Source organism: Canis aureus, chromosome 37 (assembly GCF_053574225.1).
Source record: "Canis aureus isolate CA01 chromosome 37, VMU_Caureus_v.1.0, whole genome shotgun sequence".
NCBI classification, from domain to species: domain Eukaryota; kingdom Metazoa; phylum Chordata; class Mammalia; order Carnivora; family Canidae; genus Canis; species Canis aureus.
In genome coordinates this window covers 4,119,542-4,146,368 of record NC_135647.1, presented here as the reverse complement: position 1 = coordinate 4,146,368, position 26,827 = coordinate 4,119,542, and the positions used below count along the sequence as shown (strand labels likewise).

Here is a 26,827-nt window from a genome sequence, read left to right as displayed (position 1 = left end):
CACTCTGATCATCTTGGAGGGAATAGGTTTTGTTGTTTTGTTTTTAAGATTTTATGTATTTATTGAGAGAGTAAGAGCACAAGCAGAGGGAGAGGCAGAGGGAGAAGCAGACTCCCCGCTGTGCAGGGAGCCCAAGGATCCCAGGAACCTGGAATTGGACCTGAAAGCAGATGCTCGACCAACTGAGCCACCCAGGTGCCTGAAGGGAGTAGGTTTCTGTTGGCTTTTTAAAACTCTTTCCCATAAAGTAAATACAATAATGGTTTATTAACATAGGTCCTCAGAGCAGACCTAGTCCTGGTGAACTGATTTATAGAATTTTCTGAATTTCCCTCTAGCTCCAAGCTCAGTGGGACAGGAGCTTTAAAAACATACTAGGTTACTTTCATGCAGGATTTTCACAAACCCTTGAGGTGGATACTATAATCTGTATTTTGCAGATGGTGATACTAATTAATGTTCATGGAAGTTAAGTAATTTCCCTAAGGTTAGCTGCATGCTATTAATGAGAAAAGGGAATATTCAGAATCAGGTGTGTCTGGCTCTAGATTTCACTTTTCCCCAATAGGACATAGTCAAGGAGCCACTTGACTAAAAAGCAGTCGAGCTTCATGGCACATGACCTACCATGAGTCGGGGCTCCAACGAGCAGCACTTGTTTCCGGGTCCCGTTCACCATCACATGGCCACTGGACAGGGAAGCTCCCAGCTTCCCCATCGTCTGTGAAATGCAATGAATCAATACCTCACAGCTCCGAAAACCCTCCATGGTGTTTGCTCTGCTGGGGAGGGAGCAGCAGCCATACCTTGTCTCCAGAAATGGTAAACCAGCTTCGGCGATTTGGGGGAAAATAGCCATATACCCGTCCAAGGCTCTGTTTCTCATCCTGAGCACGGAACAGATGGCCCAGACTGGAAGGAAGTATACACAACTGAGCTGCTGGGGTGAAGGATTAAGAGCTGGCCGAGTATTCAGGTCCAGGCGAAGGCAACCCTCCTCGTCCCCTCCCCTCCCCACTCCCTGTGATCCCTGGCACGTGAGCGGGGTGGCTTGCAGAGTGAATTCGCAGTATGAAGACTCTCCAGATACGAGGCTCACTGACCTGCCTCCCCACTGAGAGCAGATAGTGGGATGCCTACTCATGGGCTGAATTGTATTCCTCCAAAATCCACATGTTGGAACCCTAACCCCAGAACCTCAGAATATGTATATTTGGAGATAGGGTCTTCAAAGAGGTGGGGCCCTAATCCAATAGGACTGGTGTCCTTATAGAACCAGAAGAACACCAGGGATAGCGGCATACACGGAAGAGGCCATGTGTGGGCACAGGAAGAAGGTGGCGGCCTGCAAGCCGAGGAGAGAGGTCTCAAATCGACTGCCAGTACCTTGACCTTGGATTTCTGGTCTCCAGAACTGGGAGAAAGTTAATTCCTATGGCTTACGCTAGCTGGGCTGTGGGACTTTGTCACAGCAGCCCCAGCAAACTCTTGCACCTTTCTATCTCATTTTTAAACGTCTAAGGAGGAGCATTTGCAGCCTTACCCCAGAGCTGTAGCTCTTCCCTGCAGGGTTAGAACTCGGCCCCTCAGTGCGTCCCACCCCTCACGGGCTCCCACAGCTGCGGGCATCTGCTCCTTGTGCCCACTGGTTCCTGGGCCCCATAGGGGCACTCACCTGCTGGAGTTCTTCCAGGTTGGGCTCCCCACCAACAGCAAAGTTCTGTTGTGCATGCTGACCCCGTGGAGGGAGTAGCCTAGCCAGGAGAAGTCCTCCTCACCGCGCACCATCCAGGGGGCCGCCTCCACGTTCAGCTTTTCTATGCAAGACAAACGAATGCCTTTTACCTTACGTGGGAGGCTGCTGGAGGGGGGGTGGGCTGACCTACACACCCCAAGCTGTTCCAGGGCCCCAGTGTCAGAAATGGGTCCCACACCTCATATGAGAAGTAAATTGCTAGAGCTCAGGTCAGCAGAGTGAACCTGCAATACAATATAAACAGCCCCCAGTGGGCGGTTTGGAACATCACCAGATGCCTCCTGGGATCCTGTGCTTACAGGGAAAGCCTGTGCCAACAACCTATGGGCCCCCTTGGGTTCTGGACCAAGAAGTTGGACCGCTTTTTGTATATCCAGTGACTCCAGATCATTTGGATGAGTATTTTATCTAGATACAAGAGATACGAGATACTCTTATCTGCAAGAGTAAGAGCTCTTAGAAACTTTAAGTGAAATTGATAATGGAATGTGGAAGAAAGGACGCAAGCCCACAGGCATGAGGATGGACTAGAGAGCAGGGAGGTCCCCGCCCATCCCTCCTGCAAGCACTACCTTGGTTGCTCCAGCTGGGGGCAGAATAAAACGCAGCCACCATTCCCTTCTGTTTCCCTCCACCTGGTGCGAAAGGGGAGCCCATCACCAGATCGGGCTCTCCATCTTCATTCACATCTGCGGCCAAGAGTGTCCAGCCCAAGTTACAGTAGGTGTCCTTTAGGGGAAACCGGGAGACCACGTCTTGGTCAGAGGCTGTTGGCAGGATGGGGCAAGGTGTGGCCTGCCAGCCCTGGCTCAGATGGTAACTGTACCTGGCAGGAGATGGTGACGTTGGGGCAAGCAGCCATTCCTCCTTGTTTGGAGCCGAAGTAGACGTACACCGCACCCTGGGCAAAAGGCAAGCCACAGGGTGGTCAGAAGGCCTGGGTGGCAACCCAAGAACCTCAACCACAGGATAGACGGGTGACGATGACATAAATCACCCAAGTCCCTACTGTCAGAAGCTCAGTGACAGTCAGAAACCGGGCCTGTGCGTTTGCTGCTGGGCTTAACAGGGTTTTTCAGTCTGTCACTTCCATCAGACTGTTGGAGACCCCAATGCTGAAACAGTCACTCTTACCCTTGCCCACCGTGCACACTTGTTCAGTGTGCTGGACAACTGGCCCGCCTGCCTTCCTTTGTGAGCCCAGCTTTGTTTCTGAATCCTCCATGAGGCCCTCCCTGACCCAGCCCGTGACTCCTCCAAACACGACTGGTGGTGTGGCCAGCGTCCATTTGCCTTGAGACACACGCCATCATTTGTGGTCACAAACCAGTTCCTAGCTTATTGCTTGCTGGTCTCCCTCCTCACTCATTATAGAAGCGTCTATGTTCCACCACGAGCCAAGGGCAGGGAAGACCGTGATAAATGAGACCACACTCTATCCTCCCGAAAAGCTGGCCAATGGGCAATGACACCGTGGCGTGGAAGGTACAAGAGTAGAGGCAAAGGATGTGGAGTAGGACAGCAAGGTGTGGCTGGATGACAGCTCCTGCATAGGTGCCATATCAGGACCTTCCAGGTGGAGGGAACTGTCTGACCCATATCCTCAAGTGAGGGGGCCTGTGAGACTGAAGATGACAAACGGCTCACAGTGTAGAAGCAGAGAATGAGGAGGTAGGGAAGCTGAGCTCATGGCAGGTAGACAGTGATGAAGGGCCTTTGCCCTTTGGGGTCACATAGGGCAAAGAAGCTGGTGCCCAGCCGTGTACGGGGCCCACATAGACGAGAGCTTCCATTCCAGGACCCAGGATCTCCGTGAGAAACCAGGGGGTTGGTGAGTTCTGTGCATGAGAGAGAGGGTCTGGGGAGGTTACCACTCTGCTGTGATGACGAGGGGGGGGGGCCTGGAGTGGCTGGAATTTCCATCCCCCTAATTAGCATTCAGCATCTTGGTGGAGAGGGGGGAGTAAAATTTCTGGTGGAATTAGGAAAACGGGGAGGTCAAACAAAGGCCAGGGAGGCAGGAGGTAGGCACCGCCAGGTAACCCAAGGTCACATCAAGGACCCTAGCCGGGGGGCCTGAGACCGTCTTCCTACAGATGCTGGCTCGGCCCAGGTGGCTGTCTGCTTTCTACAGAGGCTGCACCCTGCCCCGCCTCCCCCTCCCTGAGGTCCCCACTCCCCCCACGGGCTGCAGCCTTACCGTGTAGGTGAGCTGCTCAGAGCCCACTGAGGGCGCTCCCACGGCCAGGTCAGGCACGCCGTCCTGGTTGAAGTCCAACACAGCCACAGCCGAGCCAAACCGACCTGAGGACTGAAGAGGCACATGTGACCCACCCCTGGCTGAGCCACAGCCTTCGGATGAGCACGCGATCCCCTGGGAGTACAGAGACCTGGACACCCGACCTGGAAGCCCAGGCCAAGGGACAAATCTGCTGCAACTGTGATAGACCTGCCACCTGCCCATGGGAGGGCTCTGCCCCAAGGACCTTCTTGGCCTGTCAGCTTTGAGGGGAAGACGAGGTGCCAGAGAGAAACGGGTCCGTTTCCACAAGGTCTAGGGTTTTAGAAAATGGTCTAGTGTCCACTGTGCCCTGCAATAAGGGCCAGGCTCCCTTTGGAAAGGAACCAAAATAATAACCGCACACACCAGCAATGATAGCTAACATCTGATCAGCACTCAGGGGGTTCTAGAGCCACCCTGTCCAGCGCGGTGGCCCCTGGCGACACGTGGCTCCTATAGTTACAGTCGCGTTAAATAAACTAGAAACTCAGCCCCTCAGCGCCACTAGGTGCCTGGCAAATGCGCAGAAGCCAGGGCACTTAGTGGCTTTCCTCTCGGGCGGCACCGCTACAGAACACCTCTGTCGGCACGGAAAGTTCTGCTGGACGGCACTGCCAGGGACGCCGCTCTGAGCACCTGACACGCAGGAGGGCAGCTGCTTTTATTGTCTCCACGTGCACGGTTTACAAGCGGAAAACCCGGTCCCATCGGGGACCATTTCCTTCCAAGATGGATTTTCTCCATCTCGCATGTCCCACTCTCTAGAATCAGCCCAGACCGAAAAGCAACACTCGGTTCCCCCACTGTTTCACAACACATAGAACAAGGAGCGCTCTTGCACAAGGGGAGGTTTGCCACGTACGTGGGGCCCAGAACCTGTATCAATTACTGATTGGCCAATCGTGCTGCGCCTGCAAACAATGGCATCTGTGAAGATGCCTTCGTACAGGGCAGGAAACTCGATAAACCAGAAAGGATTGCTCCAGGACACAGAGCAAGCACTTCAGGGCAGCCGGTGACAGCGCCTGCCAGCTGCAGGCGACCCGTGCCTTCCCCACCGGGGGCACCATCAGGCCCTCCTGCGAGTACCCCCTCATCCCTCCACAAGCACTGAATCCTTGAGCAAACACTTGAGATGGCTCCTCCTAATCCTTCATCCTTGCAGCCGGGGACACAGGGACAGGGAAACCGGGTAAGCAGCGTGTGGGAACTCCGCACAGCTTTCCTGTGAAACACATTCTTACAAAACAAAAATTTACATATAAAAAGAGGGAAGCTTAAAAGAGGGGGGGGGACCGTTTTGTAATATCAAGAAATCACACCCCGACTGGCTAATCAAAGCAGCTCCAAGTAAATGGCAGGTGTGCTTTTGGCAGGTATCTGACTAACCGTTCAGGTAACGACAGGATGAGATAAATGGACTGAACAGGTTTTTCAAAATGAGGAGTTACAGGGACGTAGGCCGCCAGCTGTTTGCCGCTCTCGTCATCCCTGTCACTGGCTATTCACTTGGAGAATCCGCCACGGACGATGCGCAGCAGCTTACAGACTCTAAAAGGGAAAATCAGGGACAGGTGCCTCACCTGGAAGCCCTCCAGGATCACGTGGGCCTCCTTGTCCAGATCCAGGTCGATGGGGGGCAGGCCCAGGTCATTGCCGTAGAGGAGGTATATGCGCCCAACTTGGACGTGGCCGGGGCGGCTGTAGCCCGGGGCGCCCACCACCAGGTCGCCGTACCCGTCCTGGTTGAGGTCAGCCGAGGCCATTGCCCTGCAGGGGAGAAGAGAGGACCCCCCCCCCACACTGCTCTCCTATATCTGCTGAGCGCTCCGGGTGAGACAGTCTCCTGCTTCTTTCCTCCCCAGAACCCAACCCTCCAACTGCCCCCTGTAAATGTTTTTGCCCTGCCTGACAGCGGAGAATCTCTCTTCTGAGGTTGTGTCGTTTGTGTGACTCAGTCTTGCTCTCCAAGAAGCACAGCACTGGAGACGCGAAGGCCTCTGGGTATTTCTGAACCTTAGGACCCAAGCAGGTGTAAAGCATCTTCACAAAGCACCGCGTCTGGTATGCAGAACCCGGAGCGGCTAAGCGCGATCCCGGGCTCCCCGAGAACACAGAGGAAAGCTGCACCCGGCCCACGGCAGGGGCTGCTTCCGAGTGACCAGGTAACAAACAACTGAATGGGGCCTGAGACAAGCATGTGCTAAGAGTGTCCTGTTCTTTCTACCATAACTGCATAAGGTACCTCGTACTGTGAAGAAATTGAATGTTCAACGTCTTTCATAGATGAGTCTTTCTAAATGAGTCTATGGCCTACCAGTTATAGAGCAAAGGCTCAATTATCTGTTGGAGCAGCCAGAAGGACCAGAAATCACTTATTTCCTCTAGTTCTTATGGCCACATAAAGGCTCAATGGCAGAACAGAGGAAAAAGAGAAAAGAAGTCTCTGAAGGGGTTGATGCCAGGTGAGAGGGCCCTGGGGCCAGTCCCTGCACTCCTGGGGCTGGATGCCCAGGACGGACCTCTGTAGCACCCCTGGGGCCAGCAGGCCCCCCAGGAGGCCTTCTTTGGCTCTTTCAGGAAGGCAGCCAAGAAGAGCCATTATGCACAAGTGAACCACCAATAAACACAACATTCACCTCCTGCACCTGTGCTGGGGCTGAACGCGTCAGTGACCCAAGACAGAAGGGCTGTCAGCAAATTGTTCCAAGGGAAACAGTGTCATTTGGATTTAAGAAATGTGGTTGAAAAAAACTTCCCCCCCACAAAACCCCCAGGAAACAGTCCCCTTTCTATCCTTGGGCTTGGTTTTGGTTATTAAAATCAGAGGAATCCCCAACATTCTATTTATAAAATTACAGTGGTGTACTCGACTTTAGTCATAGGAAGGGATGATGTTCCACTCACTGTAAGAGCTCTGTTTATACGCTTCTAGTATCATTAGATTCCCAAAAGTCTGTAACATTAGGTCTTTAAGAACATCAAAGCTTTATAATTGTTCTACAACACCTCATCTTTGTAATTATTCAGTAAAGTGAAAGCTCCTTGTATTTTTTTTTTTTTGCTCCTTGTATTTAAACACATTATGACCAATTTTGAGGAGATAGTTTCATCTTTACAATAACTTGACCACTAAATTAATGTTTTTGTTGATGATGAATTGATTGGAATACAAGGAGCCAAGAGGTGCCGTCTCTATACCGTCTATTGAATGACTGAATGGACTTCATACTGAAGGCAGCTGTTGGGTGTAGGAGAAATTGATACTTACCAACCAAGTCTTGCATAGGGAAAAGACAGGTAATAAGAGGCCAAAGGGTTGGAGACATGTTTCCATGACTGCTGAGAGCCTGTAAACATTGTCCGTATGTTCCTTTCCAAAGCCTGGTACATAAAAGTCAGGGAATCCTGGAAAAACAAAAATCATTGTAGGCAGATAAAAACACATGGCAAAATCAACAAAACTATTATTTCCTGTCAAAAGTATGAGACTTTCTAAAGGAAAATCATGTTGACAAGTGCTCAAGAATAAAGCATTGGTTCCTATCAATAAGTAAGATCACTTGGGATGAGCAATGAGGGCAGGGAAATCACAGTCCCCAATAAGCACCAAGGGGGGCAGATACAGCCCTAGAGTTCACACCAGCATGGCAAGAAAGAGTCAGCTAGGCCTTAACCTGAACCAATGTCGAGAGAGTCTGAACGTAACAAGATAAATGTAATGGATTAAACACCTTAAAAGTTTATTCAACCTAGATCTATGACTCTATTTGTGTTTATGGGTGTGTGTATGTATTTTCCCCCAAATGAACTGGAACAAAACCAGGATGCTAAAAATAGCCTCCAAAATCAAAATGGAGGGGCTGCTGTATTTGCTTCCAGCATGAGAGTTCATCTGCAAAGCCTGGAACGAGGGGATGGTGAGCCCCCAACCTGGGATGCTAACATGCCCCGAAGAACCTGGCCCCATACTAGATGCCTCCATGTCCAAGGGATACAACTCTAAATCCACCCAAGGGCCACAGGAGACCACACAGGAACGCCAGCGGCTGCCTGGAGCGGAATCAGCTCAGAACGGTAGGCTCCCTGCAATGCTGGGGCTCCAGGGAAGAGCAGGCGAAGGGCCCTGCAGGAAGGGGCTGTGCCTTTTCCCCTCTCACCCCTCTGGCAGGCAGGCTGCCCATGGATGCTCATCCAAACGTCCAGCTCCACCTTGCTTGTTCATCCAGGGAGCACCTAGTCAGCTCCTAGAGGGGTGCCAGGCACCAGGACCAGTTGTGGGAATAGAAAGCCCCTCCCCTCTAGGACTCACCCTTTTGTAAAGGAAACAGATCCAAGAAACTATAGGACAAAATGGTAAGTCTGTGATAGAGGGTCCCATGACATAATGCACGGAGCCCACGCAAAGTGAAATCACAGAGCCCCTGGTTCAAAAGTTATTACGAATTTTTTTTAAGATTTTATTCATTTGGGAGAAAGCACATTCGAAAACGGAGGGAGAAAAGGTCTGAAGCAGACTCACTGAGCAGGGAGCCCAACTCGGGGCTTGATCCCACAAAAGCCAGACCATGACCTGAGCCCAAACCAAGAGTCAGAGGCTCAATGGACTGAGGCACCCAGCACCCCTAAGTTATTAAGCATTGTAAGGCAGTGAGAGCAGAGCACTAACCCAAGTGTGGGGCCCTTCTCAGGGCATCCATGGCCCCCCCTGGGTGATAGCACAGGTTGCACACCCACAACGCAGGCCTGTCCAGGCCCAGGCCCAGGCCCAGCTCCCACAGGCACCAGTTACACAATGTCTTTATGAACCCACTTCTGGATGTTAAGAGCCCTTCACAATCCAACACCTGCTTCCCTTCCCAATCCTCTCCTAACACCTTATATCCCTTGTCTTGTTTTCCAGGCAAACTCTTATCTCCAAATATCCCCAAACATTCCCAAGAAATATATTCTCACTGTTGAAATACTATCTGCTAGTCAAGACCTAACCCAAAGACCACCTTTGCCATGAAGCCTTCTCTGATTCACAGTGGAGATATAAGTTTTATCTTAAAAAGTATTCCCCACCCACATGTTTCTTGTTGCATTCTACTTACGTATGATTATTTATTGATCACCCCAGTTAGACAAATTTTCTAAAGATGAGAGTCCCTTTCCCTGTCATCTTATACTCCCTAGTCAAGTGTCTGACACTTAAAAGGTGATCTCCCTTTTAAGGAGATTTATACAGAGGATTTAAGGATTTCATACACAGTGAACCCCTGCCAGGGGCTCTATGCAGTGAGCCTACAATACTGCGGACACAGTTTTCCCAAGGATGAAGCAGGACTGGCCTGGGTGCCAGGGCCACCTCAGGCTTCACTGGACTTGCCAAAGGCCACGGAGATCCAGACCCACACCCCAGAACATCTCTGGAAAAAAACAGATTTGGAGGCCAAAGATATTTATGACCTGGCACATGGGCAGGCGACTCTCAGCGAGGGATTAAACACCAGTGAGTCCACAGGACAACATCACGGGGGCAGCAGGTTCCTCTTCCCCAACCCAAGCAAAATTTCTTACCGAGGTCCAGGAGTCCACACTAAAGGACACACCTCTTTGGGTATATTTTATATTTTTCCCAACATCTTTAGTTAGGTATGCAGTCAAGTTCATATGGAAATCATTTTTCTGTACTCTAGAGCTGTGAGAAAGGGAGAACAAACAAAATGAGTGAACGACAGGCCCCTGAATAACGGCATTGAAGAATATACCAAGTTGATCACAGGTTGGAGACCATAAAGTTCTAATATCTGGAAGCTGAAGGAGAAAAACCTTCATCGGACATTCCACAGAATTTTAGTGAACATGTTTCCAAGGCTTAAAAGCCTGTCCTTATCAAAAATACTTCCCAGAGCCTCAAAGTCCTATAGCATAAAAGGTGTGAATTTCTTCCAGATTATTAAAAAGTATCAAAGGTGTTTTAGTATTTCACACACGTGGTCAAGAAACAGTCTGTAGCTATTTGGGACACTGTGTGTGGGCACACGGATTTATCTTCAAAGACATGCGAGAATGAATCATACAATGAAAGTATATTTTCAAATTCTTGCATTCTAAAGAGACTACAAGCCTGATGCCTAGAGGAGCCACACAGGCTTCAGAAGTGATGGAAATGGAACCCTACAGAACAGGAATGGACAAAGGGGCCCATGTAAACTGCCGTCAGTATAGGGACTCTGACGATCTAGACACTGCGCGCCCCATCTAAAGGCATAGAAAGAAAAGAAAAGAAGAAAAGAAAAGAAAAGAAAAGAAAAGAAAAGAAAAGAGGGAGGGAGGGAAGGGAAGAAGGAGAGAAAAAGAGAGAGAAAGAAAGAGAAAAAGAAACGGAGGGAAAGGAAGAAAGAAAGAGAAAGATTTGGGATTTATAGAGAAACAGATGTTCAAATTCCATCTGCCATTTACAGCCATGTGATTTTAAACAAGTTGAAAGAAAGCAAAGCAAAACAAAAAGACAATTTAAATAAATCAGACTGCAGGGGCTTACCTGAATCTTCCTGTTCCTCCACGCTCCACGCTCCAAGCTCCACGCTCCCTCTTAGGACCCTTTACTGCTCTGCCCTGTTTGAGTATCTAACCTTTGCTCACACAAACTATCTCAGTTGAAACACTACTTCTTCACCAAGAGCCCTCATATGACAGGATTGGGATGCTCTGGGGTGCATCCCTTTCCCTCCTAACACTTGAGAGTAGTTATGGGTTCGGTTCTGGGTCCATGCGCCTGCCAAATGCACGCCCCAGGAGAACAGAAACACTCTCTGTCCCACGCATAGTGAGGCCTTAGCACCCAAACCCGCTCCTGGCAGCTAGGGATGAGGAAATATTGCTTTATTAATGTTTATAATATTAACACAGCTTTTAAGTGCATGTGGTTGGGAATACATACCACCTCTCAGAATACAAATCAAGACCACTGGCCTTCTTCCTCAGCAACTCCCTGGAAATCTCACCCTGTCTCATCCATAAATGACTTTCTCAGGGTGAAATCTGGGAAAAGGTTATGAGTGATAATAAGGAAAGTAAGAATATTATTAACTGCCATTTTTATTGTTTATTGAACAACTTAACTGATATGACCTAGTTGCATTAAACTTAACTTTACCTCCATTCTTGCACACCACCCAGACCATGATTTTGGGAATACGCACATGTGATTTTTCTATTTTGTCAAAGGAGGAAGCTATACCTCAAAAAAAAAAAAAAATTAAGTGATTGAAAATCACATGGCTGTAAATGGCAGAACTGGAATTTGAACCTCCGTCTATACATCCCATGCCTTCAGTGTCTACTGAGCATCTCTCTGGGCAAGATTTTTTTTTTAATATTTTATTAATTTATGGGGAGGGTGCTGGAGGAGCAGAAGGAGGAGAGAGAGGCAGACCACACTGAGTATAGGGCCCAACACGAGACTCGACCTCAGGACCTCGAGATCATGACCTGAGCCAAAACCACAAGTCAGAAGCTTCACTGACTGAGGCACCCCAGGCACCCCAAGATCATCTCTATGAATATTTTTGGAATCCACTTACCCCTGGGTTCTTGTTTTTTGGCCGCCACATGCAATGAACAGAGGGTTCTCGGGCAGGTTGCAGTCACTGGGGAAATAGTCAAAGGAATCAGGCATGTACCCACCTCCCTTTCAAGCATGAATGTTACTGACAATAGGTGGTGCACTTCACACCGCCTCCTGCAGAGGGGTGCAGGGTGTTCATCAAGGAACCTGACACAACTCGGAAGAAAACATGGTCCTACTTGACAGGGCAGGTGAGTTGAGTGCAGGCAGCACTACGGTAACACAGCCCCACGCTCCAGTCACCCCGACTCACAACCCGCCCCCCCGTCCCACTCCACCTGCTGAGCGACCCCACACTAACACGAACTGTCCAAGAGTTCAAGATGGAAAAAAAAAGACTCCCAACTGCACCCCCTCTCTGCCAATGATGCCCATTTCTGCTCCAATAGGTCTTACTTTCTCAATCTCATTTCTTTAAAAACAAAGATCTGTAAACAGACAAGGCCACCGAGAGAATGGAAGAAGTGAATTTTCCTTGGACTCTGAAAGGAAGCGCTCAGTGCGAGGTGCAGAGTATGACATTAGAAGAGTCTGCTCTGGGGGAAGATCTGATGGGGTCAGTAGGGGGACTTCCCTACAGGCCAGGAGTCAGAAAACAAGGTGGGGAGAAGCTGAAGGCAAACTTCTATCAAAATCTTTCTGAGGGCCAGCTTTAAGCTTAGGAAAAGATTCCTCCTCAAGGTCCCACCAGGATTCGGATGGGAATTCCTCAAATGCCACAACCAGGATCCAGACAGCAGCCTTGCAACAGAAGCACTACAGTTATCAATAGTTTTTTTAATTACGTAGAGCTCTGGCTGGGAATGTAACCACCATTTTCTCACTGTTTCTTTAAAAAGATACACTCAAAGCTTCAAGCAACAAATGTGCTTTGGAAGATAATTCTCAGCTAAAAAAATGCTTATAATATGGAAATGTGTACATGTTTCCTTCACTCATGAATTTGTATCCTCTTTCCTGGGAGCCTTCTCCAAATTTCCCATAAAGCTCCATGAATTCTTTTTTTTTTTTTTTTTTAAGATTTTATTTATTTATTCATGAGAGACAGAAAGAGAGAGAGGGGCAGAGACACAGGCGAGGGAGAAGCAGGCTTCCTGCAGGGAACCTGACGTGGGACTCAATCCTGGGTCTCCAGGATCACACCCTGGGCCAAAGGCAGCGCTAAACCGCTGAGCCACCTGGGCTGCCAAAAGCTCCATAAATTCTGATGAATCTCCCTTTGTCTATGTGTGTAAAGTGCCATCAATCCATGCACTTTTCTGCCTTGACAAGTTAGAATATCAAGAGACAAATCTATTTCTTCTCAAATAGTTCTCCTAATGGAAGAATAAAGTCTAGCCGTCTGAGCTGTTTGGACAACCAAACAAACACCACAGCTGTTCTCCACTTAAGGACCATTACACATGGATTTTATAAAACAAATAAATGCAGGTCATTCACACTCACATGACCAATATAAACTTAACTTCCTTCCAATAAAAAATATAATACTAGTAGCCAACATGTATTAAGTGCTTCCTACATGCTAAATCATTTACAGAGTGACCTCACATGCTCCTCCCAACATCCCCATGATAAAGGGAGAATTATTATTCACCCCATTTCACAGATGAGAAAACAAAGCTTAGGGAGGTTTAGCTACTTGCTTGGGATAACTCAGCAGTGAGAGGAAGGTCTTGCAAATTCCAAAGCCCATCCTCTATCATTGTGTGCATCTAAAAACACACAGCCACAGAAGGAGAGCCTGGAGCGTTCACAGGAGGCTTGTTTCATTATTTTAAAAAATAGTATTTATATTGGATTATTTATGTTACTGTTTACCAACTGTTTAAAACAGGTTTAATATTTACAGCCTAATGTCAAATTTATCATGCAAGGGAATTTTGTTTCAAATCACAATGTATAATTATGGTCAACATTCTTTGAATACTAGCAAATGCTATTAAGGGCAAAAGAACATCATCCAGCATAGAATATCCTAAAGTTACAAGTATTCAGGCCCCTCCAATTTAGAACATCTGCCCAACGCTCCTCAGCCTGGAACAACTGCCTGGTGCAGACTCAGCTCTAGAACCATCTTTCCCACTGCATGGCTGCTGCTTGAGCTTCACACCCTGCCCTTTCCTGCATGGGGTACTCCCTCCACTGCTCCCTCTCCAGACCCCCACCGCACCCCACTTGGTTTGGCAGCCTGGGAGGGCTGCACACACAGTGGACTGGTTGTAAGCTGGATCTGAGAGGATCCTTAGCTCTCTCCTACAGCAGGGAGACTGTGAACCTACAGGTCTATTGCAGCTGGAAGTAGGGTACTGCAGTCTACCCTGGTCTACATGCCCTGGTTCACGTCTCTGGCTAACACTCATCCTGGACATGCAGGGCAGGAGCAGAAAAGGAGCTGGAACCCAGACACCATTCTATATGGGCTGAATGTCAGACTCCACCAGAAGGCTGTGATTTACAAATCCACCCATTTCTGATTTTACTTGGGTCAGTGAAGTGCTCTTTGAAACCCTTTGAACCTGAGATGGCAGCAGGGGGAGAGGAGGCTCACTGAGCCAGGCTGCTGGAGCCTGTGCACAGCACCAGTCCTCCCTGAAGAAGAGACACAGCCACAGTTCTTCAAGATCCCCCTCCTCTCTGTCCCTAAAACAGGAGACAGCAGCACATGTCACCAGATGGGAGTGCATCTGGGTTCTGAGATGACCATTTCCATTCTTCTCCTCCTTAGTTAGGACAGGCTAGCACTTCTTGAGACCTTTGCATTTGCCAATTGGAAATGTGAGAGCAGCACCAGGGAAGGGAGGGAAGAGGCAGAAGTGGCTGGTCGAGGAGGGACGGCAGTATCTCACCTGGTCCCATTCTCTAACATGAAGCTCATCAGACGGTAGATGTTAGTGGACCAAAACGCCATGTCATCCAGTCCCCCCAGGAAATATTCTTGGAATTGTTCCACCAAAAATGGGGACTTTCTGGAGAAAGTGGGATAAAGCTATGGCACAGAAAAAGAAGACTTATCAATAGGTGCTCTTTCTGGTATCTTTATAATCCTTTAAAATTTTGAAGAATAAAACCCTTACCTTGGAAATAGCTAACATCTCACCATACCTGCAACATGAACAAAATTTTTTGCCTGTTGAGTTTGATTTGTACAAAGAAGTGAAGCAAATAAAGAAGAAGCTCCATCAACATCTATCTACTCTCATGCAACTGCTTTCAAGTAAGCAAAAATCCAGAAATCCAAACTCCAACTCAGGAAACTGAAATATCAAAAAGTGCGCTAAGGAAATTCACATGAAAATCAGCTAAAAATTCTCCTCTGGGTCACACCTACATTTCCAAGAATTGAAGGTATGAACAGTCAACAATTGCACTTTTGGTGATGACTTCTCGGCCATAGAGTTTCTTGTAAATTCCCAGCAGATCTTCAATGGGCACATACCTGAGAAAAGCATTGGAATAAAATAAGATTCTGAAATTAAAGAGGATTTAGGCATGATTATTACATGCCAGGGCTTTTGGTGAACTATTTATTTAATCCTACCTACAAGCCCAGGTACCCACTGGACATAAGAGGACACTAAAGCACAGAAAAGTGAATTGACTTCCCTAAAGTTGCAGAGCAAACTTAATTCAGTATTTATGAAGGTACATTTGAAGACAGAAAACTAACTATAAAGTATGAAAAGGAAGTTTAGTCTTGTGAATTCACAGTTCAAGAAGCAATATATTTTTATTTTTTGGAGCACTGAATTATTCTCAAATGTTATTACTATTATTTTTTGAGAAAGAGAGAGAGAGCAAGGAGGGGAGGAAGAGAGGGAGAGAGAGGGTTTTAGGAAGGCCCCATGCCCAGTGTGGAGCCAACACAGGGCTGAGATCAGGACTTGAGCCAAAATCAAGAATCAGATGCTTAACCGACTGAGCCATCCAGGTGCCCCAAAAGTTATTATTTTTAAAAATATCCCCAAATCCTGGTTTTAGAATACACAGTGTAAAATGCCAAAGAGAATTCCAATTCAGACTTTTGGTTGACAGCTACTCATGATTTCAGTTGGAAGAAGAGTAGCATACATGAGATTAATGCTGAACCATCTTCCATCTGGATTTATGAAGCCTTTGACTATACTGGACAGAAATCACAACCAAATAAAATGTGATTATAGTATATGTATAAGAAAGAATCTATGGAGATATCCACTTTTTAATTTACAAGAGCATCAGAGTGGTCCTCCCAATAAAAATAGCTCTAGGCTGGACAAAATAACAAAAATATTTTTTTAGATGAATCATAGTGCTAGCAAGGAAGTGAAAAATTTCCGAAGGCAGCACAAATTGAAACTGGAAACTTTAAGAGGTAAGAGCAGAAGCCAGCCTTTGCCCTGAGCACTTGGAGATTTTTTCCGATGGCTGCGTTGTATGCAGATGTGGGCTGAAGTGTAGGAACTAGCCAAAGCAGCCCATCTCAGAGGAGACTCCACTAAAGGCTATACCCTATGCATGAGTATTAGGTAGAAACAAACCCAACCTATCAAAAAGAACAACAAAGAAATTGGTCTTCATCTTGACAATAGATAGAGAAGGGCAAAATATCTCTCCCACTAAAATTGGTAATTACTACCAGTCCCACAAATGGTCTGTCTGCATTCATCTGTAATCAAGAAAACTTCAAGGGCTGAATGTAATTCAATGTGGTCTTAGATTAATGTGCCTCAAGGCAGCCTTCAGAAATCCAGACAAACCCTCAATGGAGATGCAACTCTATGTCCAGCCATGAGTAATTAGAGAACTGTGGGACATAACCAAGTAAGCCAGCATGACTACAGTAAGAGTTGCTAAAGTAGACTTGAAGGCAGTAAGCATTCATTAGAGATGAGAAGGGTCAGTATATCATGACGAAAGGTCAACTCACCAGAAAGACATAAGATTTTTACACTGGAAGGTACCTGCCAACATATCTTTAAAACAATAAACACCAATTTGACAGAACTTCAAGGAGAAATGGAAAAAATATCCACAAAGGGAAATTTTTTAACAAGGTTTTTCTCTCAGTAGTTATTAGATTGACCTAATATAAAATAAAAAGGCTATTTTATTTATAATTGTAACAGTAAATTTAATAAGCTTACACAAATAAGCATATATGTAACATTAGGTAAAAAATTGGAGAACATTCTTTTCAAACACAGATGGGATATTTATAAGAGTTGATTATATGCTGGACCTTAAATCAAGGCTCAACAGGAGACTCCTGGCAAAGATGGCAGAGTAGGAGGACCCTAGATTGATCTCATCTCACAGATATAACTAAACAACCATCACATCAATGCAAACAACCCAGAAAACAACCCAAAGAATGGCAGAAGAGTGGTGCCTGGCTGGCTCAGTTGGAAGAGCAAGCAACTCTTGATCTCAGGGTTGTGAGTTTGAGCCCCATGTTGGAGATAGAGATTACTAAAATTAATTAATTAATTAAAACAACAACAACAACAACAAAGACTGGGAGAAGAAACGCCACAACTAAATGTAGTGAAGAGTCCACATCGAGGAGAGTAGAAAGTGCAGAGATGTAGTGGGGGTGCTAAACCCCACAGGTCTGGCCACCAGGGGGAGGAAGCCATGGTTTTGGGGTGGGGTGATCATCAGATCACCAGCAGATCATCACACTGGGGAGCCTTCAAGAGTGAGCTATAGCTCCATAACATTTGGTTTTGAAAATGAGAGCAGCTGCATTTTCTGAGTGCTAGCCAGTGGAACATAAAGACTGGAACTTAAAAAAAAAAAAAAAAAAAAATCAGTGGGCGTGGCTTTAGAAGAGCCCAGAGGGTGACAAGAAGCTGAGTCTCTGCCCTTAGAGAGATAGCATGACAAACAGTCTGCAGAGATAGAACACAGAAGCAGTAGTTTAAAAAGTGTAGAGGAAAAAAAGTAGGGGGCATAAAAGAGGGAGAGTGAGTTACTAATCTCAGAGTTCACTGAGGAACTTTTCTAGGAACAGAGAACTGGCAGGCACCATTTCCCTCCCCACTCACCAGCATAAACAAATGTGGGAACCAGCACAGCACCAGACTTTACTACCCAACTTGCATACACCACACTCTGCCCCCTCCAGCAGGGCCCATCTTAATCCCAGTGCTGCAGATCCCCTCCCCCAGAACACAAGTACAAACTTTGCCAACACTGTGTCTCTCAACCTCCCAGAGAGGACTTGTGCACCTTGCTAAAACTGTACCCTCTGCCCGTGTGTACTGTGCAGAGCAGCCTCAGTTTCTCCACAGCAGCTGTGCATCCCCTGTGGAAGAGGCCTAGGGTACACAGCTTGAAGCAGCACACCACTGCCTTCATGAGTCATGGAGCAGCCCCAGTGAGCCCCGGTCTTTGGGGCTGCAGGTCCCCCATGGAAGAGGACCCACACCATCATCTTAAAAGTGCATACCTCAAAGTAAGTAAGTAAGTAAATAAATAAATGATAAAAAAATTTTTTAAAAAAGTGCATACCTCTGCCTACTACTTTTAAGAGCAAGAGATGCAGCTGACCTTCCTAACACAGAAAAACAGAGAGGAGACAGAAGAATATGTCCCAAATGAAAGAACAGGACAAAAATCACAGTAAGAGACCTAAGCAAAACAGAGATAAATAATATGACCAGAAGGGAATTTAAAGTAATGATCATAAAGGTACTCCCTGGACTTGAGAAAATACTAGAAGACATTAGAAGATCCTGAACATGGAGGGGAAAAAAAAAATTGGAGAGGAAGACCACAATAATCCAAAGTAAAAATACACTTGATAGAATAAATAGCAAGCTAGAGGAAGCAGAAAAACAAATTAATGACCTGGAAGACAGAGTAATGGAAATTAACCAAGCTGAGCAGGTGAGAGAGAAAGAATTATGCAAAACAAGAATAGACTTAGAGAACTCAGTGGCTCCATGAAGCATAATGACATTCACATTATAGGGATCCCAGTAGAAGAGAGAGAAGGGGGGGGGGAGTAGAAAATTTATTTGAAGAAATAATAGCTGATATCTTCCCTAATGTGGGAAAGGAAACAGATATTGACATGCAGGAGGCACAGCGATATCCTCCCAAAACTCAAGGTAATCCAAACCAAGACACATATTAATTAAAATGGCAAAAAGTCATGATAAAGAAATAATTTAAAAGCAGCAAGAGAAAAAAAGACAATTACATAGAAGAAAAATGTAATTTTTCATAAGGCTACCAGCTAATTTTTCAGCAGAAACTGCAAGCAAGAAGACAGTGGCATGATATATTCAAAGTGCTAAATGGGTAAAATCTGCAGCCAAGAATATTCTATACTGCAAGGTTGTCATTCAGAATAGAAGGAAAGATAAAGAATTTCCAGGGAAACAAAAACTAAAAAGGTTCATGACCAATAAACCAGCCCTGAAGAAAAAAAGGAATCCTTGAGTGGAAAGGAGAGACCATAAGTGAGAGTATGAAAAGTAGGGAACACAAAAGCAGTAGAAATAAGTATATCTGTAAAAATCAGTCAAAGGATTTGCAAAATAAAAGGATGTAAATTATGACACCATATCCTGAAAATGGGAGTGGAGGGAGTAAAGATGGTTTCAAATTAAACAATCATTGGCTTACTACAGACTGCTATATGCAGAAGATGTTATATATAAACCTAATGGTAACCACAAGTCAAAAACCACTAATACATTTGCAAAAAATAAAGAGAAAGGAATCCAAGTATATTACAGAAATCCAACTAATCATGAGAAAAGAGAGCAAGAGAAGGATCAGAAAAAAACTATAAAAAGCACCCCAAAATAAGTAACAAAATGGCACTAAATACATACCTATTACTAATTACCTGGAATGTAAATGGGCTAAAGGCTCCAATCAAAAGACATAGGGTGACAAAATGGATAAAAACAAAAAACAAAAAAACAAGACCCATCTACATGCTGCTTACAAGAGACTCCTCTCAGATAGAAAGATACCTGCAGACCAAAAGTGAGGAGATGGAGAAACATTTGTCATGCAAATGCAAGGCAAAAGCAAGTTAGGGTAGCATACTTATCCTGGACAAAATAGACTTTAAAACAAACACTATAAAAAATAAAAATAATACAGTATAACAAGAGACAAAGAAAGGCCCTATGTAATCAAAAAGGTGACAATTCAACAAGAAGATATTGTAAATATCTTTGTAAATATTTATGCAACTAACATGGGAACACCCTAACATCTAAAGCAGTTAATAACAAATGTAAAGGAAGTAATTGATAATACAATAATGGTAGGGGACTTTAACACCCCACTTACATCAATGGACAGATAATCCAAATAGAAAATCAAGAAAACATTGGCTTTAGGGACACTTGGGTGGCTCGGAGATTAAGCATCTTGGGCGCCTGGGTGGCTTAGTGGTTGAGCTTCTGCCTTCAGCTCAGGTCGTGATCCTGGGGTCCTGGGATCGAGTCCCACATCAGGCTCCCTGCATGGAGCCTGCTTCTCCCTCTGCCTGTGTCTCTGCCTCTGTGTGTCTCTCATGAGTAAATAATAAAATCTTAAAAAAAAAAAAAATAAGCATCTGCCTTTGGCTCAGGTTGTGATCCCAGGGTCCTAGGATCGGGTCTTGCATCAGGCTTCCAATGGGGAGCCTGCTTCTTCCTCTGCCTTGTCTCTGCATCTTTCTCTGTGTTTCTCATGAATAAATAAATAAAATCAAGAAAAGAAAGAAAAGAAAGAAAAAGAAAGAAAGAAAAGAAAAGAAAAGAAAAGAAAAGAAAAGAAAAGAAAGAAAAGAAAAGAAAAGAAAAGAAAAGAAAAGAAAAGAAAAGAAAAGAAAAGAAAAGAAAAGAAAAGAAAAGAAAAGAAAAGAAAAAGAAAAGAAAGAATAATGGCTTTGAATGACACACTGGACCAAATGGATCTAACAGATACATTCAGAGCAGTCCATCCTACAACAAGCAAACACATACTTTTCAAGTGCACTTCGAACATTCTCCAGTAGAGATCATATATCAGGCCACAAAACAAGCCTCCTCAAAAAGATCGAAGTCACACCATGCATCTTTTCTGACCACAATGCTATGAAACTAGAAATTATAAGAAAAAATCTGGAAGGAACACAAATACCTAGAGTTAAATAACATGCTACTAAACAATAAATCGGTCAACTGAGAAATCAAAATATAAATTACAGATTACACAGAAACAAACGAAAACTCACTACAAAATCTTTGGGAAGCAGCAAAAGCTGTTCTAAGAGGAGAGCATACAGCAATGCAGGCCTACTTCAAGAAGAAAAGTCTCTTGGGATGCCTGGATGGCTCAGTGGTTGAGCGTCTGCCTTCAGCTCAGGGCTTGATCTCACAGTCCCAGAATCGAGTCCCGCATCAGTTTCTCCTTGCTTCTCCTTCTGCCTAGGTCTCTGCCTCTCTCTCTCTCTCTGTCTCTCATGAATTAATATATATATTATATATATATAAAGAAGAAGGCAGCCCAGCTGGCTCAGCAGTTTAGCACTGCCTTCAGCCCAGGGCGTGATCCTGGAGACCTGGGATCGAGTCCCACCGTCAGGCTCCCTGAATGGAGCCTGCTTCTCCCTCTGCCTGTGTCTCTGCCTCTCTCTCTCTCTCTCTCTCTCTCATTAATGACTAAATAAAATTTAAAAAAAAAAAGAAGAAAAGTATCAAATAAACAACCTAGCCTTACACCTAAAGGAGCTAGAAAAAGAGCAAACAAATCCTCAAAACCAGTAGAAGGAAGGAAATAATAAAGATTACAGCAGAAATAAAGGATATAGAAATTAAAAAACAATAGAACAGATCAATGAAACCATGGGTGGATTCTTTGGAAAGATTAAAATTGATAAACTACTTGCCCAAATTGGGGAGGGGGTCTTAAATAAACAACAACAAAAAAAAAATAGAGAAGAAATAACAAATGAAACCACAGAAACACAAAGAACTGTATGCTGACAAACTGGACAACCTAGAAGAAATGGATAAACTCCTAGAACATATAAACTACCAAAACAGAAACAAGAAGAAATAGAAAATTTGAACAGACTGATTACTAGCAATGAAGTTGAATCAGTAATCAAAAAACTCTCAAACAAAAGTGCAGGACCAGATGGCTTCCTGGGCAAAGTCTACCAACCATTTAAAGAAGAGTTAATACCTATTCTTCTCAAACTATTGCAAAAAATAAAAGAGGAATGAAAACTTCCAAATTCATTCTATGAGGCCAGCATTACCTTGATACCAAGGTGTAAAGACACCAAAAAACAGAACATCTGGGTGGCTCACCTCTGCCTTCAGACCAGGGCGTGATCCCAGAGTGCCGGGATTGAGTCCCACATCGGGCTCCCTGCATGGAGCCTGCTTCTCTCTGCCTATGTCTCTGCCTCTCTCTCTCTGTCTCTCTCATGAATAAATAAATAAAATCTTAAAAAAAAAAGACACCAAGAAAAAGGGAACTATAGACCAGTATCTCTCATGAAAACAGATGCAAAATTCCTCACTGAAAGCAAACCAAATCCAGTAATACATTTTTAAAAACCATCCACCAAGATCAAGTAAGATTTATTCTTGGGTTGACAGGGTGGTTCAATATTTGCAAATCAGTCAACATGATACATCACACCAATAAGAGAAAGAAAAATCATATGGTCATTTTAATAGATGCAGAAAAAGCATTCAACAAAGTAGAACATCTAATCGTGATAAAAAAAACTCTCCACAAAGTAGATTTAGAGGGAACATATCTCAACATAATAAGCGCCATATATGAAAAACCCACAGTTAACATCATACTTACTGGTAAAAAACTGAGAGCAAACAAAAAGAAACAAAAAGAAATAAAAGGTATCCAGATTAGAAGAAATAACACTTTCATTATTTGCAGATGACATGATACTATATATTAAAAACCTAAAGACTCCACCAAAGAACTGCTAGAACTGATAAATGAATTCAGTTGGATCACAATATACAAAAGCTGATGTACAAAATTCTGTTGTATTTCCATATACTAATAAAGAAGTAGCAGAGAGAGAAACTAAGAAAACAATCCCATTTACAATTACACTAAAAACGATAAAATATCTGGGAATATACTTAACCAAAGAAGTGAAAAACTGCTACTCTGAAAACTATAAAATACTGATGAAAGAAACTGACTATGATACAAAGAAGTGGGAAGACATTCCATGCTCATGGATTGGAAGAATATTTGCTAACATGTCTATACTATTCAGGGTAATCTACACATTTAATGCATTCCTTACCAGGGCGCCTGGGTGGCTCAGTTGGTTAAGTGATTGGCTTTTGATCTCAGCTCAGGTATTTATTTTTTTATTTTATTTTATTTTATTTTATTTTATTTTTTTTATTTTATTTTATTTTATTTTATTTTATTTTATTTTATTTTATTTTTATTTTATTTTATTTTATTCATGAGAGACACAGAGAGAGAGAGAGCCAGAGCCATAGGCAGAGGGAGCAGCAGGCTTCATGCAGGAAGCCCGATGTAGGACTCGATCCCGGGACCCTGGAATCAATGCCCTGAGCCAAAGGCAGATACTCAACTGCTGAGCCACCCAGGCATCCCAGGCCTTTTTTTTTTTTTTTTTAAGATTTTATTTATTTATTTGTCAGAGAGAGAGAGAGAGAATACAAGCAGGGGGTATGGCAGGCAAAGGGAGAAGCAGGCTCCCCGCTGAGCAAGAAGCCCATGCAGGACCCAATCTCAGGACCCCAGGATCATGACCTGAGCTGAAGGCAGACACTTAACCATCTGAGCCACCCAGGCATCCTTCAGTTCAGGTCTTGATCTCAGGGTGGTGATTTCAAGACCTATGTTGGGCTCACTGTGGAGCCCACTTAAAAAAAAAAATGCAATCCCTATAAAAATACCAATAGCATCTTTCACAGAGCTAGAATAAACAATGTTAAAATTTGTGTGCAACCACAAATGATCCCAAATAGCCAAAGCAGTCTTGAAACAAAGAAAAGCAAACTAGAGGCATCACAATTCTGGACTTCAGGTTAGATTTCAAACCTGCAGCAGTCAAAATAGTATGATACTGGCACAAAAATAGACACATTGATCAATGGAACAGAACAGAAAACCCAGAAATGAACCCACAGCTATATGTTCAATTAATCTTCAACAAAACAGGAAAGAATATCCAATGGGAAAAAGTCTCTTCAACAAATGGTGTCAGGAAAACTGGACAGCAACATGCAAAAGAATGAAACTGGACAACTTTCTTATGCCATACAGAAGAATAAACTCAAAATGGATTAAAGACTTAAATGTGAGATCTGAAACCATAAAAGTCCTAGAAGGGAGCACAGGCAGTAATTTCTCTGATAACAGCCATAGCAAAATTTTTCTAAGCATGTTTTCTAAGGCAAGGGACATAAAAGCAAAAATAAACTATTGGGAATTCATCAAAATAAAAAGGTCTGCACAGTGAAAGAAACAATCAGCAAAGCTTAAAGATATTCTATCAAATGGGAGAAGATATTTGCAAATGACATATATGATAAAGGGTTAATATCCAAAATATATAAAGAATTGATATAGGTCAACATCAAAAAACCAAATAATCCAATTAAAAATGGGCAAAGAACATGGACATTTCTCCAGAGAAGACACACAGATGGCCAACAGACACATGAAAAGATGTTCATCATCATCATCAGGGATATGCAAATCAAAACTATCACCTCACACCTCTCAGAATGGATAAAATTAACAACTCAGGAAACAAAGGATGTTGGTGAGGATGTGGAGAAAACGGAACCCTAACTGTTGGTGGGAATGCAAACTGGTGCAGCCTCTCAGGAAAACAGTATGGAGGTTCCTAAAAAGTTAAAAACAGAACTGCCGTATTACCCAGCAATTGCACTACTGGGTGTTTACCACCAAAACACAAAAACACTAATTGAAAGAGATACATGCACCCCTGCATAGACAGCAGCATTATTTAGAAAAGCCAAGTTATCGTCAGGCTCCCTGCATGGAGCCTGCTTCTCCCTCTGCCTATGCCTCTGCCTCTCTCTCTCTCTCTCTCTCTCTCTGTGTCTCCCATGAATAAACAAATAAATAAAATCTTTAAAAAAAAAAAAAGTCAAGTTATGGAAGCAGTGCAAGTGTCCACCAATAGATGAATGGATAGGGATCCCTGGGTGGCGCAGTGGTTTGGCGCCTGCCTTTGGCCCAGGGCGCGATCCTGGAGACCCGGGATCGAATCCCACGTCGGGCTCCCAGTGCATGGAGCCTGCTTCTCCCTCTGCCTGTGTGTCTCTGGCTCTCTCTCTCTCTCTCTCTCTCTATCATAAATAAATAAAAATTAAAAAAAAAAGAAAGAAAATGTGATGTATGCATACAATGGAATATTACTCAGCCATAAAAAAGAATGAAATCTTGCCATTTGCAACAACATGGATGGAGCTAGAGAGTATAATGCTAGGTTAAATAGTCAGAGAAAGACAAAAACCATATGACCTCACTCATATGTGGAATTTAATAAATTAAACAAATGAGGAAAGGGGAAAAAAGAGAGAAAGACACAAACCAAGAAATAGACTCTTCACTATAGAGAACAAACTGATGGTCACCAGAGGGGAGGGGGTGGAGGGATGGGGGGTTTGGTGATGGGCATTAAGAGTACACCTATCATGATGAGCACCGAGTAATGTATAGAACTGTTGGACCACTATGTTATACACCTGAAAGTAATATAACAGTGCATGTTAACTATACTGAAATTAAATTAAAACACTTAATTTTTTAAAGCATTAACATTTTTTAAAGATTCTTTTTATTTGATAGAGAGATTGAAAGAGAGAGAGAGTGCATTCATACAAGCCACAGGAGTGGCAGGCAGAGGGAGAGGGAGAAGCAGGTTCCCCACAGAGCAGGGAGCCCAACACAGGGCTTGATCCCAAACCCTGGAATCATCACCTGAGCTGAAGGCAGATGTTCAACTGATTGAACCAGGCACCACAAATTAAAACACTTTTAAAAAGACTCCACAAATTTCATAGGAACTCAAAGAAAATAAATATATGAGTAAAAAGTAATGAAAGAGAAAATGGACACATAATAGGACCAGTAAACCCAAAAGTTTGTTTTTAAAATAATGAAACTGAAAAATATTAGATTAGATTAACAGTTGAAAATTATATGAAAAGTCAGGATAAAGAATATTATGGATAACAAGGTAACACAAGCACAAATAAGAGACGTAATTAGAAAAAATTATGAACAATCTCATGCCATGATGTTTAAACACTCAGATGAAAAGGAAAAACCCTAGAAAATAAAACTCCTTAAGAAGAAATTGAAAAACTATGTAGTCCTATAACCATGACAGAAGTTTTTAAGCAGTCCCCACAAAGATAACACTAGGCCTAGAGAGCTTTACAAATTCTACCAAACATTCAAGTTCTGATTTTATGTAGACTTCAGAGAAAAGAAAAGGAACACTTTCCACCTGATGTCATGAAGCTAGCATAACCTTGATACTAAAACCAAACAAAGACAGAAGAAAGGACAATTATAGTACAAACTCACCCATAAATAAAAATGCAAAAACCTCAGGCAGCAATAGATGCAACAGATATTAAAAAGAAAATATACTATCGCAAAGTTGGTTTTGTCCCACGAATTCAACTTGATTAAATATTAGCAAATAGATCAGTATAATTGTTATATTAACAGGTAAGAAAGAGATAACTATTTCAACAGATGCAGGCTAAGTTCAACACATATGAAGTTAATTTATAATAACAACTAACATCAATCTAAAATAGAAGGAAACTGCCTAAGTTGATATTCACAAAACCCATAGCAAACATTCTATTTGATAAAATTTTGAAAGCATTCTCTGTAAGATCACAGTATCACCACTTCTTTTGTACTGAAAATATTATCCAATGTGGTACAGCAGAAAAAAGAAAGTTATAAAGATTGAAAAAGGAAAAGCAAAATGGTCACAATTTGTAGATGATGCATTGTGAGTCTATAGGGAATTCAAAAAAAAAAAATCTCCAGATAGATTAGAATAAATAAGGGAGCTTAGAAATGTTGCTAGATACAAAAATCAAAATTAGATAGTTGCTTGCATTTCTATACAGCAACAACAATTAGAAAATAAAACTAGTACCAAAAGTTACCATTT

General features: G+C 43.8%; 1 protein-coding gene across 6 annotated transcripts in view; it reads right to left on the bottom strand.

Moving 5' to 3' along the window:
- Nucleotides 1-26,827, bottom strand: part of GPLD1 (glycosylphosphatidylinositol specific phospholipase D1) — a 62,940-nt gene that overhangs the window by 12,047 nt on the left and 24,066 nt on the right. For all 6 annotated transcript variants that reach the window (XR_013373811.1, XR_013373810.1, XR_013373812.1 and 3 more), the window contains 13 exons: nucleotides 14,984-15,091; nucleotides 14,730-14,757; nucleotides 14,502-14,641; nucleotides 11,609-11,674; nucleotides 9,600-9,720; nucleotides 7,309-7,445; nucleotides 5,621-5,807; nucleotides 3,957-4,067; nucleotides 2,583-2,657; nucleotides 2,329-2,485; nucleotides 1,676-1,817; nucleotides 807-912; nucleotides 628-721 (listed from right to left, as the gene is read on the bottom strand). Coding sequence is in view for 3 of the 6 variants with exons in the window: in XM_077886199.1 (XP_077742325.1) it covers nucleotides 628-721; nucleotides 807-912; nucleotides 1,676-1,817; nucleotides 2,329-2,485; nucleotides 2,583-2,657; nucleotides 3,957-4,067; nucleotides 5,621-5,807; nucleotides 7,309-7,445; nucleotides 9,600-9,720; nucleotides 11,609-11,674; nucleotides 14,502-14,641; nucleotides 14,730-14,757; nucleotides 14,984-15,091 (1,472 nt within the window). In the remaining 3 variants the exon portion in view is untranslated. The remainder of the gene's footprint in view (nucleotides 1-627; nucleotides 722-806; nucleotides 913-1,675; nucleotides 1,818-2,328; nucleotides 2,486-2,582; nucleotides 2,658-3,956; nucleotides 4,068-5,620; nucleotides 5,808-7,308; nucleotides 7,446-9,599; nucleotides 9,721-11,608; nucleotides 11,675-14,501; nucleotides 14,642-14,729; nucleotides 14,758-14,983; nucleotides 15,092-26,827) is intronic.